Raw genomic sequence first — 16,426 nt, 5'->3', positions numbered from 1 at the left:
TAATTCTCAGCATATTTCTTTACTCAAAGCATAATCGGCATCCGAGGACTCCTTGTTATATCAGGACTCAATCAGCCCTCATATCCAGATAAGATTGTTTTCTGATAGGATTTGGCCAAACCTCACTAGGTTGGGCTTTCTCTAGGAGTATTTTGGGATGCCCAACATCTTACATACTGGGTCGAGCCCATGATCATCCTCGGCCCAAAACTGTCATTTTGGGTCTAAACATAAGTAATAGAATTCTTGTACCGAGTGGAGAGATTTGGAACCAATAGGAACTATTAGTAACCTAGTGTAATATAGTAAGTTAACCTAATCTAATTGAGATTTAGCTTAAATAAATACTTGGAGAACACTCTCCTATTATTAGTTGTGGCACGTAGTACCAGTTTGGTACCGCTTAAATTATAAATAAAAAAAAATAAAAAAATAAAAAATAAAAAATAAAAAAAAGGTATTGAAAAAGGCGAGGAGCTTTTTTGTGTTTTGTATACATTCAAATTCAGTTTTTTTTCCCCCTCACAATTTTGGGTGAAAAAAAAGAAAAAAAAAAAAAAAAAAAAAAAGAAGAAGCCAAAAACAGGAAGCTGCAAATCCCAGCTTTCAAAAAACCGGTTTTTAATCCCAAGAGGCGGGTGAACAGTAACATTCAATGAATTTTTCAAATGGCAATCTTGCCCTCTCTTCCTCTTTCTTCCAGCTTTGCTCTCCATCATTGAATTTCTAAGCTTCTTTGGATTTTTGGGACAACAAAGACGGGAGGTTCGTCAAATTTCTAGGCTTTGTCGAATTTCGAGGCCTCTTTGTTAGATTTCTGGGCTTTGTCAAAATCTAGGTTGCACAAAGAATGCCAGATTTGCACCCTTCTGCTTGACACCCAAAATCTCAATAGAACGGCCTCGACGTTGTCCGTGTTAACTATCCCGAAATCAGAGTCCATCCTTCCTCCGTGAATCAGTTGATGCAACCAGTCTTCTTTTCCCCACGACCCAACCTTCCTTAGGATCTGGCAGAGAGAGATAGAGAGAGAATGGGGGAGAGGGAGTGAGTGGTGCAAGATAAAATATTCAGAGGTTCTGCAAAAAAAAAAAAAAAAATAGGGATAAGGTAAAGAAGAAACGACCCCTTGGAGAAAAGAATAAAATAAAAAATTATAAATATCTTAAATATCATATAATAAATAAAAAAAGTAAGTAGAGTTGTTTAGTAAATAGTTTATATAAATATTATAAATGTCATAATAATATTTAACATCATATCTTTTTTGGTTATTTCACGCAATCATAGCTGTTTTACATAAAAAAATTACCAAATACTATAACATTGATTTTTTTGGTAAAAGCACTTTTACAAATATAGTTTACCATACACGTTACCTCCTTATTACACAACTGCTTATTCTCAAAGTACAGCAGAAATAGATTTTTTTTCAAAGCACAACAATATCAAACTAACCCATAGTCATGGTTAGGGGACTTTTAGGTCGAGGTGGACTTGGGCTTTAAAAATGTCCTCTTGTCTCCCTTGGTGCAGATTTGCAACAAGTCTCGCGATATCTCAAAAGAGATAGCTTGTCTTAGGAAACACCCCAGTAACATCAATGACTCGAAGATAGCATGAAAGATCAAGATAATGACTTGCTCGAGTGAAGCGTGGTGTGGAAGCTAGGAGATTATCAGTTTACATGCGAGAGAAGGGATTTGCATGGTTGCATGGCATTCTTTGCTGGATAATCTAGGCTTTCCTAGGGTGATAGTAAGTTTTCTAATGACTGAGATGTTGATGCAATGCTATGGAAGTTACTAAGGTTGCATGGATAATGATGCTTAGGGCTTGGAGTATGCTTCTGAGCTAAGTGGAACTCTCTGAGCTTCTTCCTGGGTGGTTCTTTCTCACTACACTTTCTCTATCTCCCTTTCTGTGTTCTTCTCATCCCCTTCTAATGGCTTAGCTCCCTCATTTGGTAAGTGAAGGATTATTCTCTAGGTTTCAAGGGAATATCCCTTTATGGCTTGTTCTTCCCCTCCTTTCTCCCTAGCTATCTTATTATTCCCGTTTTGGTGTAAACTAGCTGCACTGTTGAGACCTACAAATTGCTACTTCCAAAGGCGCGGCTTTCCTAGGACAGCAGTTCGCATGTGCTAAATCTGGTAGCACGTTTCATGGGTTTTGAACGTTAGCTGTCTATGCAAACTGGGAAGGGAAAGTCAACATTAAATGCTTAACTTGTTGGGCTTAACATGCATTTAATGCAAGAATTTAATTTAATCCTAACTAAAGGGGTTGGCTTGCTAGGGAAATAGATAAACTAGGCTAGTTCTTTCTCAATGAAGCCTGCGTGAAATACAAAAGGTATAGGCTTGGATCTTTGGGATCCTAAGCAGCCCAAAGTCTTCCATGACCCCGATACCACGTAGGCCCAATAACCTTTCGGAACCATCCACACCATCATCCACTTGGCAAGCCTCGAATATGTGACTTAGGCTTAGCATGATTTGTGGCTAAGGAAGCATGGCATGATGAATATGCATGAGCATGGCGTGGCATGGCATGCTTGTAAATATATTCCTCGTCGATCCTATGTCTTAGTGTGTGTTTGGGCTTAAATGTAGGCTTTGCATGGCAATTGGGCCTTGAGACTTGGTTGGGTTGGTGTGTAACATTTTTGGGCTCCAACATTAGCCCCCTTGATTATTTGGGCTATGAGATACTTTGAGTGGGCTAAATAATCAACCCCAGGCCCAAAAGATTTCTTCAATTTTTTTTTTTTTTTTTTTTGAAATGTAGGCTTCCTAATGGGACTCTTTTTCTTCCCACGTGGTAGATGATCACTCCATGCCGTTGTGTCATCCCATTCGTGCTTCCTTCTTCAATTTTTTCATAACTGCTTTTCTCTCCAAACTTTTCTCTGCTCTTTGCACTGGGTAGTGTCATCCCATTTGTGCTTCTCCGTGCTCTGTGACAAGGTTTTCTTCAGGTAAGGAAAATTCTCCCTTGACCCTTTTTTGAATTTTTCTTTTGCTTTTGTCTTCTCTATTTTCCATGGTGATGAAATTAGGCATGCATCTCTCCTTTTGATCATGTGTTTCAAAGATTTGGGGTTTTAGCATAGACGCACAAGGGTTGCGGGCCATTCCTTTGGGAAATCGAACTCCAGTACTGGGGTAATCTTGCTGCTTCGAAATCATATGTGTTTGCCCTCTGCAATTTCTTTCCTGTTTTCCATGTATATTGTGCAATTGTCATTTAGCCTAGCCTTTTTGCATGTTGATGCGTATTTGAACGAGATCGATTGATTAGTTGCATTGATCTGCTTAGCATGCTTAGCTTAACTGCATATATAACATGTATTTTTTCTTAGGTACAAGTATTGCATGCTTTCACTGGCTAGATCTTTCAGGGCTTTGATAGCATGGCATATGTAAGGAAAGATGTATGTGTTTTGCGTGATAGCATGTAGGGAAAATAGTCTCATGTTAAAGTCTCAAACTTTTGCATGAAAGGCTTAGAATTTTATGAACATACCCATTTGCTTTCCCAGGATGCATTTGTTTGCTTTCCTTGGCTAGATTCCTTATCGTGTTTCACCTTGCATACTTACACGTTTCTAATTCTTGCATGCTACACTGGCTTGTGATATCTATGGTTTGACGCTTGCTTTCCATATATGCATTATGGATGCGGAATTACCAAAGTACCTAATTGCGATTGATAGGTCCTTCACTACTGAGGACCGACTTCGACGAGGCAAGCCGCGGCCTCCTCTTGGTTCTCAAAGCAAGGCTTTCAAGGAGGAAGAGCCTTCCCTAGATTCGGTCCCTCCTATTGATCCCAGACATATTTCTTGGTGTTGTATCGAGAGTGGGTTGTTTCCCGCCATGTCAATCCATTTAGAGTTCTCATGTGGTGAGGCCACTGGCTAGGCAGATTTGGTGGATACTGAGCTTAGCTTTGCTAACTAGTTCGCGACCTTGACCAGGGCCAAAGTTTTGAATGATGTCTTCATGCATTTCATGCAAGAATCTAGTTTAATCCTAACTAAGAGGGTTGGCTTGCTAGGCTTAACATGCATTTAATGCAAGAATCTAGTTTAATGGTAACTAAGAGGATTGGCTTGCTAGGGAAAGGGATAAACTAGGCTAATTCTCTGTCAATGATGCTTGCATGAAATACAAAAGGTATGGGCTTGGATCTTTGGTCTCCCAAGCAGCCCAAAGTCTTCCATGACCCTGATTCCATGTAGGCCCGATAACCTTCCATAACCATCCACACCACAATCCATTTGACAAGCCCCAAATAAGTAACTTGGGCTTAACATGATTTGTGGCTAAGGAAGCATGGCATGATGAATAGGCATGAGCATAGTGTGGCATGACATGCTTGTAAATATATTCATCGTCGATCCTATGCCTTGGCGTGTGTTTGGTTTTTATGTAGGCTTTACATGACAATTAGGCCTTAAGACTTAGTTCGTTTGGTGATTGACATTTTTGGGCCCCAACAGTCATCAACCTTATCACTTTTTATTAGGATGTGTTTTGTATGCGAAAAGGAATTCATGGAAAAAAAAATCTCTAATTAATTTCCCCACGAAAGTGTGCCCTTCTCCAAAAGTACTTAAATTTTACAAACATAAGTTAAAACTTTGTCTTTGAAAACTTAAGAACATTGTCACTCTTGTTGGCTGAGCCAACAATTCTGAGCACACAATTTTTTTGTAGCCTGAATCTAAAGCCCCTTGATATTTTTGGATGATCTCCTGATTAGTCTCGCACACCTTTGCCGACAGTCGAATGGGGGTTCTCTACGCTGACTTGACTTGCAAAAGTAGGGATGGATGATATAGTCTTGGACATGATTCTATCTACTCTAGGAGTAGTTTTGGGCTCAAGATCATCATCATTCACATCCAGCTCAAAATACTTGGCCTTTTTAAAATATTATATATTTCAATTAATTGTGACACTGTTGACCTTAAAAACTACTTAGCGTACGTGGCAGACATGCTGAATAGCTAATAAGCTAACTATGCGGGGTGTGCCAACTCATCGACCGAGCTTGGCCAGTGACTGAATGAATGTTGATATGGTATTGGGCACGCTGATGATTTTTAAATCATGCGATTATGGCTAAGGAAGGAACACGTCTTGGCCTTCAAGTTCTAAAGCCTGAAGACAAAGCTGCTAGTTTCTACGAAGTTCACAAATCATCAGCACCAGGTTTGGCAACTGCAGTTATAATCGTGAGAATATAAAGAGGGCTAAATCAGTACTAAGCTATATGGACCCAAATACTCAAAAGAGATGTGTGTCTTGATTGTAAATATGGTTCATCATCTGAATGCCAAATTCTGAAATACACTTGTGAATATCCAATCATAAAATAAGTTTGACTTTTAATGTGTCGAACGTCGTGACCTGGTAACACTTCACTTCGCCAATAAGGCTGATGAGATGACCTCTTCCAACAAACACTCAGAATTCCTTGCTGAACGAGACTTGAATAGATAACTAATCGGTCTCAAAGCAGTGCTGTTTATCCAAACTGAAGATACTCCTCGGTCAGCTGGTTCTACGACTTCAGTGTTGTTTATCCAAACTGAAGATGTTGCCGGTTGCCTTCACTGTGTGGTTTATCCAAACTAAAGATGTGTTGGTGGAAAAAAGGGTAAAATAAAAATATCTCAAGATGTTTGAGAGATTTCCTTAGAGTGAGAGTTTGCGCTAGGTAAATTTGTGTGTTGATTTAGAGAGGTCTTTATGTTGCACAAAGTCTTGTATTTATAAGACTAGGACTTCGATAGCCACATAGCAAATTTTTGACTTGAATCCTATATCTACTATAATATTCTTGAGAATATTGTATTTCAAAGCAACCATATCCATGCGGAAGCCATCTTTATCTCCTCACTACGGAAATCAATATGCATTGATGGCCTCCTAATACCACATGCTGGAACCAAAGCATGCAAATTTATCTTCTAGCCATGCATTTCAACCAAGGCATCAAGACTATCAAATCATCTTGATCTTTCGACCAAGTCTGTCCAGGTGCAACCATGCATGCAAAATGAATTGCAATTTAATTGCATCAATGTTTACTTGCTTTATCCCATCTTTCTTTCCAACTAAATGCAAACCATCCATTATCACACAGAGTCCCTTGTACAATGCAACTATAAGATAATTACCATTTTAATAAATTCCTAATAAAATGGTAATATCAAATATGGCATCTTTCATCGAATGACTTAAAGTATACAGGATCGAGTGCTTGCAAAATCACGGCCTCTTAACATTCAAAGTCATTCAACGGCCTACAATTTTACTCATTCAACGGCCTAGAATTCTGCTCATTCAATGGCCTCGATTACTCAGGCCGATAATGTAAAATCGCGTACAAACAAACACTTCCATTTATTAGAATAGCATTCGATAATGGATGTCACCCATGATTGAGTGAACCACTCAATCCATGGTTTTTGTTATATATATGCGTTCTCTATGGCTCCTAGAAATTCCCATTATCAAGTAGGGGCATTTGGATCTCGTCTCGTACCAACAACTTTGTACGTTGTCAACTTTGATTCTATTTCTTGACATGGTTCAATGTTATAGGATATAGAATCGTTATTTGGAGCTTCTACTTTAGGTTTAGGATTATAGTCTCGAATTGGTTATCGGCTTTTTCTTTTCTTAATTTTAAGTTTTATTATGGACTAAGTCCTTTGAATAATTCACTATGTCGAAAAATGAGATCAAAATTCTAAAATTGATTAGAAGAGAAAAATTCTTCAACTCCCACAACGTTGTGAAAGAATCCTCTTCAATTGTAAGTGGGAAGTTTAAGGTTTTACTTCCGTGGTTGGCAAGTTCATAACCAATCTACTATGGTTGTCTTATTGTGTGACTTAGCGTAAATCCACCATCCCTTACACTACATTTGAAGGACGTAATTTAAGACTTCAAAGAAAATGATGGATTTCAAAATGACGAAATTAATAAAATTTGTGAAATTTCTTGTTTGGCTAACATAAAAGTATAATAAAAGTTAAATATGGAATTTAATGTGTCAAGCAATAATTGATAGGTAGTAGTTGGCAAATGTGCTAGTGGCAATGCCGGCATGGATGTTGGTGGTGGGTGAAGCGACGGTAGTGTTGGTGGTGGGGTGATGTTGGTTGCAATGATGGTGGGTGTGAATGGGGGGTGGTGACAACATGGTGGTCGAAGTGGAGGTGATGGTTATTAAAATATCATGGTGGTGACATGTCAGCGGTTGGTGGGGGTAACTATTGCAACAACGAAAATGGTGGTGGGAACGAGAGTGGTGGTGGTGACATAGTAGTAGATGTGTTTGTAATGGCTAGTTGGTGTGAGTGGGTTGATGGTCATGGAAATGTCATGATGATTACAAGGTGGTGGGGGTGGTGGTAACGGTTGCTGTGATGACTCTAATGGTGGTGAGGTGGTGGTAGTGGTGGTGGCTGTGATAACAACGACGATGATGTTGCTAGGCAGTGGCAATGGTGGTGGGCATGCAAGAGTCAAGGTGGTAATGGAGCACATGGTTTTGTTTTGTTTTATTTTATTTTATTTTTGTGCTTTAAATGTTGTCACTCGTGACAACTATTTACATATAATTTAAAGTTAGGAATCGATACCTCTAAATTTTACGGGTTATTTATTTATTTATTATTTTCACTAAGAAAGTTCTATAATTATGAATTCAAATAAGGAAATTAGTTTATGTCAATTTGGTAACCAAATTTTACCGGCCCCAAAGAGGACGCCATGTGTACTAAAGCAAGCCAATATGGCAAAATTACCCATAAGGTTACATTAACATGTACCCCTTGCATAGTTTGAGAGTTAATGCTAAAATGGGATGTCTTCCCGTGAATCACGCCCAACGGAGATAGACACCTCTACTAGGTCAACATGTTCTTCACACTTCATTTGATGGACTCGCATAATCAAATATGCTAGGGCACACCACTCTACAGAGTTTGTGGGTTTAGTTGGTCATGCAAGGTCAAAAAACGATATCATGAGCCTAGAAGGACTCACAAACAAGGTTAGCTCGAAAAGGTTGGATAAGGCAAGATCGTGCATGATCTCAAAGCATTAGCTATCCTTATAATCGTGCTCAGACATAGGCCATGATCACCGTTGTTGTTAAGAGTCATTCGCAAACAGGATTTCTAATTGGTGCCTCTCATCACTTCTCCCACAGTCAATTGTTACTGGCTAAATGAGCGGGATTACATGAGGTTCAAGTAAACCACTTAGGGCGTGCCACGCATGCCCTATTGGATCATCTCCAAGCCTATGCATGAACCTATATGAAGACATGTTCATTTCTATGAAAAGGTAATTGTTCCTTAGTACAGTCAAGTCTAACTCTGGCTTACACCACAACTAAGGTTTCCTCTGTCTTTTCTTTCTTAGTTGCACGATACCAGAGTAATTCTATACTTGTATGCAATTCGTAATTTATAATCTTCATTTGGAGATCACTCCTAAAAAATCATTCGAATTGGAGATTGTTTAATTATCCAAACATATCAAATAAATGAATGGTTCATCGTGAATATAACACTTGGTAGTTACACCATTAATTTGTTTTATACATTTAAATAACTAAATAATTTCATATTAAAATAATTCTTTGTAGGATGTTACTTTCAAATAAAGATTAAAAAATTCAACGGTTCCAATTATGAAATTTGTATGGTCAAGATACATTATTCCCGTAAAGAATGCAAATATTATCCCTCCCTAATACAATAATTGACAGAAGAATTAATACTATTGGTAAAAGCATTTTGCTTGAAGTGCTAGAGAAATCATTTATTTAAACCTTATTTTATAAATTATATAACGTGATTTTTGATTAACGTACTTATTAATCATATCAATAATAACACATCATATAATTTATAAATTTTATCTGAAAAATTAATCTATCAAAGTTACTCTTTTCCATAATCCAAACGGGGTCGAAGAGAAACCAAAGGTAAATACCTTTTCTCAAGTTGGAAGCCTGACGTGTAAGAGTGGCAGTATCAATCAACAGCAACAGTGCGAATCTGTGTAGAGTGCCGCGCAGGAGCGCATAAAAAAGCCCAAATTGGCATACCAAACCCTCCCAATCAACACGAACAATAATCCATGGAAGAAAAACGACGTGACGCCGCCGGAACTCAGCCGGCTTCAAATGCCGACTCTCCGGCCGCCGAGCCGTCTTCTACTCGGCGCCGCGGCGGAGCACAAAAGCGAAAGGCAAGCAGTCTCGGCGGCTCAACCTCTTCATCCACGCCGTCCAAACGTTTCGCTCGCGAGAAGCCTTTGCTTTCTCACACTCCGATCCACAACGGCCCGTTGACCCGGGCCCGTCAGGGCCCTAGCAGCCTCGCTTCGGCTTCGGCTGCTGTGAAGCCGGCGGCGCAAGCCAAGCGGCCTGACCCGGTGGGGGAGGCTGTGGCTGAGCTGGTGAAACGGGAGAGCGAGTTGGAGGCTCAGGAGGCTTCTATGGAGGCTGAGTTTGAAGCCATTAGATCTCGCGGTGCCAATGCTCATGTTGTTCCTAGTCATTGCGGTGAGACTCTTTGGCTATTGTGAAAATTCTTCCTTTTTATGCACATTTTGATTAGAATTGAGTGAAAGTTTGAATCTTTCGTGTCGGTTTTGGTTGCGATTCGGTGTAGTGTGTGGTTTGTGTTTAGTGAAAGTGAGAGGCTGAGCTAAATTTCCATTTGCTCAACTTGTTTGAAGCTTCACATTGAAATGTTGCTTAAATGAAAGGACTTAGGGAAAATACATTGGGCGAAAGTCGTTAAGATGAATTTAGTCTGCAGGCATTATTTGATGGAGCTAAGAAAACATTAGTGTTGAAACTATGTGTTCTTAAAAGCATTGTTTTCAATCTGTGGAGCGGAAGCCTTTTTGGTGTTTTTAAACTTGCATCTTGATTGGATTATTGTTCTGGCTTCTAGGTTGGTTTTCATGGACAAAGGTTCACTCCATTGAGGAGCAAATGTTGGCGTCTTTCTTTAATGGGAAGTCTGAGACTCGGACTCCTGATGTATACTTGGAGATACGTAATTGCATCATGAAGAAATTCCATGCAAATCCGGGCACATTTATTGAATTAAAGGACTTGTTGGAGCTTGAAGTTGGAGAATTTGATGCTAGACAAGAAGTACTGGAATTTTTGGACCACTGGGGTTTGATTAATTTCCACCCATTCCCACCAACATGTTCTGCTGTGGCCAGTGCCAGGAGTGATGGGGTGGCGGAAAAGGATTCTTTGGTTGATAAGTTGTATCACTTTGAAGAATTACAATCACGTTCATCAGTTGTTCCCAAGACTAATATAACAACCCCAACATTGCCATCTGGGTTGTTTCCCGAGTCTGCAATTGCTGAAGAGTTGGTGTGGCCTGAGGGGCCATCTGTTGAGTACCATTGCAACTCTTGTTCAGCTGATTGCTCACGTAAGCGATACCATTGCCAGAAGCAGGTTGGTTCTTTTAGAACTATTGTTGATTTTATAATGAATTTTGTAGTGGTGCTTGGTTATGGAAGGATACACCTTGCTGACCATTTTTTCTGACTGTTGCTCTCTTTAATTTTTAATTGTGCAATATTCCTGTTGGTCCTAAACATGAAGATTATTGTTTAGTTAGAAAAGCAAGTCATTTTGCCAAACCTTTCAATGATTCGTATTTGTTATGCCCGAAATGTGTGGTTAGTATGCGGTCAAACTTTTGTTTATTATGAAGCTATATCTGTTAAGATCAGAGTTGTTAGGTCTGTGATTATTTTCATCTCGGGGAGGTTTGCAGCTATCACCTGCTGACATTAGATTGTTAATACTCCCTGGTGATTGCTTTTTGCTATTGTTTTAAAGTAACTTTCTGTTATTTATAAGGCATTCCACCTCGAGAAGCCTATCTAGAATAGTTTTCATGTCAGGGTGATGGAAGTTTCTGTTTGATGAAGTGGATGTCATCATTATATATAAATTATCTTCTTCTTATTTCCATTCCCTATTTACTTTTATTGCGTTTGCTGATTACATTCATTTTAACAGGCAGATTTTGATCTATGCACTGATTGCTTTAATAATGGGAAATTCGACTCTGGCATGTCTTCATCAGATTTCATTCTTATGGAGCCTGCTGAAGCTCCTGGGGTTAGTGGTGGGAACTGGACAGATCAGGAGACTCTCCTTCTCCTTGAAGCATTAGAACTTTATAAAGAAAACTGGAATGAGATTGCTGAACATGTTGCAACAAAAACAAAAGCTCAATGTATACTGCACTTTGTTCAAATGCCAATTGAGGACACTTTTCTTGATTATGAGGATGGTTTGGAGGGTAGTGCCAAAGAGACTGCAGATCCAACTTCAACTGGAAATGATTTATCGGCCCCCAAAGATGCCCCTGAAACAACAGAGAATAAGACTGCTGTTAATGAGAGTGACCCCCAAACTTCCCCGATGGAAACTTCAAAACAAGGGACTGAAGTAAACGTTGGAGAGGATACTTCAAAGCCAGAAGATTTGAATGAAGTCAAAGATGGTGAGGAAACTTCAAAATTGGAAGATACCTGTGAATTGAAAGTTGATCAGGAAACAGATGAGAACTTTGCACTGAAGGCGCTTAAAGAAGCATTCGAAGTTGTTGGTTATCCTCCAATGTCTGAAGGCCACCTTTCATTTACAGAAGTGGGCAACCCTGCCATGGCATTGGTAAGTTGATTGCTTATGTGAGGATATATGGTACATATGTGGGTAGTTAGTGACTCGAGTAAGTGTGTTGAACTTGTCCCACAAAGATATAAATAAATTAATTAATAAGTAACTTGAGAGTGCCTAGTGATTTGGCAATTGCTTTCCATATTATATTTCAGATTAGCGACTTCAGGTACATTGAGAAATTTTTTGCGTATTGGCAAAAGTTGCGATATGACTGAAATGTAATTTGTAACTGCTCACCCTTTTCTGTAGAAGCATTTGACTTGATCTGCTATTGCATTATTCCTTTTCATCTAGGCATGTTTAATTGGATGTATAATGTATGTGTGCATGTATGAGTGCATGCATGCATGTGATGTCTTTTACGGTTTACTGAACCTGCTCTCATATCTTGGGGTTGAATCACCTTGCAATAAGCAAAAATATAACTAATACTTTGGCGTTCAGGTATTGCTAATGTGTCACTACTTATAGGTTCCACTCTTTTTACAGGCAGCATTCTTAGCACGTTTGGTGGGACCTGATGCTGCTATTGCTTCAGCACATAATTCTTTGAAATCAATATCTGCCAGTTCTCCTGGAACTGAGCTGGCTGCAAGGCATTGCTTTATTTTGGAAGATCCACCGAATGACAGTAAGGAACAGGCTGGTCCTGATAGGTATGTGATTTGGTGTGGAGAATTTATCCTCTACCAGTCTTTGTATATTCTATCTGATGTCCGTGATGGAATTGCAGTGTTTCTGCTGAAGGGGACACGCAAAAAGACAAAGTTCATGAAGACAAAAGCCAGAAAGCGGATAACTCCACCTCAGGTTTGGATGATAAAGATTTATCAAATGATAACAGTGACAAGAAACTTGAAAAACCTTCTACTGAAGAAAAGTCGCAGTCTGCAAAAGAACAAGATGACATAGTTTCTCATGAGGAAGTAGGAAATGATAATTTGAAGAAATCGGACAATTTAGAGTTACCAAAGGATGAATCGCCAACTACTGTGGGGGAGTCAACTGACTCAAAAGTGGAGACAGGGCATCAAACAAGTTCTGAGAAGGAATCAGGAGAAGGAGCAGGAAAGCCTTCTGAACCTACAGAGGCAGTAAGGGATGTGGATATGTCTGATTCAGTTCCCTCTACAAAAAATGAGACTCAACAGCCAGTTACATCAAATTCAGTCGAGGAACCTCTTCAATCTGAAGAAGCATCAAAAGATGTAGATGTATCTAATTCTCTTGCTACAGAAATAAATGAGCCTCAGCCACTGGTTACTGCCAAATCACAAGAACCCCCTGAACGTACAGTGGTACCAAAGGATGTAGATATGGTGTGTGATTCTCAGACCCCACAAAAGGACGAGCCTCAGCAACCAGTTGCATCAAATTCGGTAGTTGAAAAGGGAGCAAGTACGTTCCTGTCTCCTCTTGTATCCTGAATTATTTATTATTATTTTTTTATCTGGGAATGGTTTTTTTGCATGCCAGTTATGGTTGGATAATTAATACTGTGTAACACATGAGCTGAAAAAAGGAAACAGTTTGTTCAACAAGTTGAGTTTCATGAATTCCAAGTTCAATGCCCGTGATATAATGATCTCCAGTTTGTTTATACTTTCCAGGTGAGGATCAAACTAAAGATGGTAAAATAGAAAAACATGACAGTACGGAGACAAAAGTGGGTCAGAAAATTGATAAATTAAAGCTTGCTGCAGTTTCTGCAGTGTCAGCGGCCGCAGTGAAGGCAAAGCTTCTAGCAGAACAGGAAGAAGATCAAATCCGACAACTTGCAGCAATGTTGGTGGAGAAGCAGGTCATCTAAAATGCCAAACCTACCTATTGTTTGTTTGCTATTAATTATAGAAGTTTGACTTTTTGAAGGTTTCTTCTGTATAACTGCAGGTGCATAAATTGGAAGCCAAATTAGGTTTCTTCAACGAGATGGAACATGTTGTAATGAGGGTAAGAGAGCAATTGGACAGGTCAAGACAGAAGCTCTACCATGAACGAGCCCAGATAATTGCATCCCGCCTTGGCTTACCAGGTTCATCTAGAGGCATGCCATCATCAATGCCTGCCAATAGAATGGCCATGAATATGGCAAACTCAAGTCCAAGGCCCCCGCTAGGCATAACTTCCCACAGGCCACCTATGTCAAGACCCACGGGGGCAGTAGCCCTGACTTCGAACCAGTTTTCAGCCACAACATTGGCAGGAAGTTCACTACGGCCTCCTAGCCAGGACAAACTTTAGTCAGTTGGGTCCAAGTAAACACCTGAGGGCTTATGAATAGATATTAATTATTCTCCTGCAGCCGTCATCAATTATATTTTGTACCGAGAGTGAGTTAGAGATGGGTGGACTTGTGGTTGCTCTGCTGCTACACTGAAACAGCCTTTGCCCACGCTGCTGACATTGCCATTTAGAAAACAGACAAGGGCTTTTCGGGGCAATCCTCAACAATCCACTTTGCGCTGTTTTGGATATTTCATTTCTAACCATGTAAACCTTATGAGGTGACAAGCTAAGCAAAGAGAAAAGGAAGGGTAAGTTGGGGAGGAAAAGTGTCTCATTTTTTATGTATGTCCACCGACCACCCTAATTTGCTTTAGGTATCAGTGAGCCTTGTGTATTTGAGTTTCTAATGATTTAGGGAATGTGTTGCAAAGTTTCTCTCTTCATGGCTTGACACCATTGACTTGTTTATTGTAATATGGAGACCAAAATATGCATTTAGAGTTTGTTATCTACCCTATGTAAGCTTTCATTCAAGTTAAATGCTGTTCATGGATTTCTTCTTGACTTCTACGGGCTTTCAGTGCCAACACAATTGACGGTCGGATTTGATCCAATGGGTCCTCGGCCACTTGGATCAAATCCGGTTAACTATGCGGATCCAAATCCGGTTAACTATGCTCCTCAGTGCATGTAGTGGATACTCAAAGCCTGTAGGTACTCAAGAAAAATCGTTGCTGCAATTGACTATTGGCTTTACCTATAGCATTGTTGCATTCTTGTCATTCACTAAAGTTGTTATGGCTACTAGTTTGCCCCAAAGCTCCCTTAAGTAACCTATAGGGGATACCATAGTTACCTGGCTTTGGAGCGGTTTCTACGTGTACAATACTCAAAATATGACTTATTGCGGAAGACAATTTTTTTGGAATCTCTAGAGCCGTGCTCGAATTTCCTCAAAGTGGTTAGAATCCCAAAGCTCTGTTTGGAACTTTGGATGATGAATTTCCAAAGTTTAAGGAGATTGATGAATTTCCAAAGTTTCAAGAGATTAAGATCAGGCTAGTATTGAATGGGTCACGAAACGTTGATACGAAAATTAGAAAAAGGCTAAATAGCCAAAATGGTTCCTGAGATTTGTACAACACATCACTTTGGTCCTTGAGATTGTCCACAATCCATCATTTTGGTCCTTCTGTTAAAAACTCCGTGAAGTGTCCCCGAGCTCTTGGCCAGAAGTTTGAGCAATTTTCAAAGCTTCGTAACTCAGTCGTTTCTTAACCAAATTCGACCCATAATATATCAAAATGAAGATAGAAAAGTGTAGAACAAGATTATATCTATTTGGAAGCCCAATGGTTGCCGGAGATGGCCGTAAAATAGCCTCAAATGTGACTGATCTGTGGGAAAACTAGAAAACTCGCCAGAAACTGGGTAAACTTTAAACGTTCATAACTTCTTCAATACTCAACGAAATTGAGTGATTCAAAACAAAAATCATACTTCTCGGCGAGATGAAGAGAATGGTAGCTTTCATGATTGCTAATTCACCGTATTTTGGCCGGAAAAAGGCTCGAAAGTGGCTAACTATTTTCGAGTTAGCCACTTTCGAGCCGTTTTCCAGCCAAAACATGGAGAGTTAGCCGTTGAAAAAGGTACCGTTATCTTCGTCTCGTTGAGAATTATGATTTTCGTTTTTGAATCACTCGATTTCGTTGAGTATTGAAGAAGTTATGAACATTTAAAGTTTACCCAGTTTTCGGCGAGTTTTCTAGTTTTCCAACGGACCAGTCAACTTTGAGGTTATTTTCCGGCCATCTTCAGCAACTATTGGGCTTCTAAATGTTATAATCTTGTTCTACACTTTCCTATCTTCATTTTGATATATTATGGGTCGAATTTGATTAAGAAACGATTGAGTTATGAAGCTTTGAAAATTGCCCAAACTTCCAGCCAAGAGCTTCGGAACACTTAGCGGAAGGACCAAAATGATGGATGGTGGACAATCTCAGGACCATTTCTATTGATTTTCAATCTTAAGGACCAAAGTGATGTGTTATGCAAATCTCAATGATCATTTTGGCTAATCCATGTGAACATTACACCAATAAAAGCCATGTACAAAAGCAACTTCTCGTAAAAAAATAAAAATTGGCACAACCCCTTTCGCTAGCCCAAGTGGTGAAGGTGGATTGGAAAATGGGTTCCTTTCACGCTATCATGACCGTAAAGTAAACCATTCCACATGAGAGATCTAGTTTGGGCAGGGAGATGGGTGTTGCAGACTAGCCGGAAATTCTCTCAAATTCTGGCCAGAGTTCGTATCATAACGCCGGAACTTTTCATTAAGAGGATCCGACAGGCATTCAGTATTTCTTGGAATAGAGAAGCCTGTCATCAACTATTTAAGATTATAGGCATCAAACCAGAAACG

General features: G+C 39.5%; 1 protein-coding gene across 4 annotated transcripts; it reads left to right on the top strand.

The window, feature by feature from the left end:
• The first annotated feature begins 9,104 nt into the window (after window positions 1–9,104).
• Window positions 9,105–14,559, top strand: LOC137729325 (SWI/SNF complex subunit SWI3D-like). 4 transcript variants are annotated; one of them, XM_068468244.1, is made up of 8 exons: window positions 9,105–9,603; window positions 10,001–10,527; window positions 11,101–11,760; window positions 12,259–12,425; window positions 12,503–13,167; window positions 13,362–13,379; window positions 13,473–13,570; window positions 13,660–14,559. In XM_068468244.1, the coding sequence occupies exons 1-8, from the start codon at window positions 9,177–9,179 to the stop codon at window positions 14,008–14,010; spliced, it is 2,913 nt and encodes a 970-aa protein (XP_068324345.1). In that variant the 5' UTR covers window positions 9,105–9,176; the 3' UTR covers window positions 14,011–14,559. The 4 variants fall into 4 exon arrangements, with proteins under 4 accessions (XP_068324345.1, XP_068324346.1, XP_068324343.1 ...); XM_068468245.1 differs by lacking the exon at window positions 13,362–13,379; XM_068468242.1 differs by having other exon boundaries at window positions 13,362–13,570.
• Window positions 14,560–16,426: the final 1,867 nt, after the last annotated feature.

Source organism: Pyrus communis, chromosome 3 (genome assembly GCF_963583255.1).
Source record: "Pyrus communis chromosome 3, drPyrComm1.1, whole genome shotgun sequence".
Lineage (NCBI taxonomy): Eukaryota > Viridiplantae > Streptophyta > Magnoliopsida > Rosales > Rosaceae > Pyrus > Pyrus communis.
The sequence above is the reverse complement of the archived record's forward strand: the minus strand, read 5'-3'. Positions and strand labels throughout refer to the sequence as shown.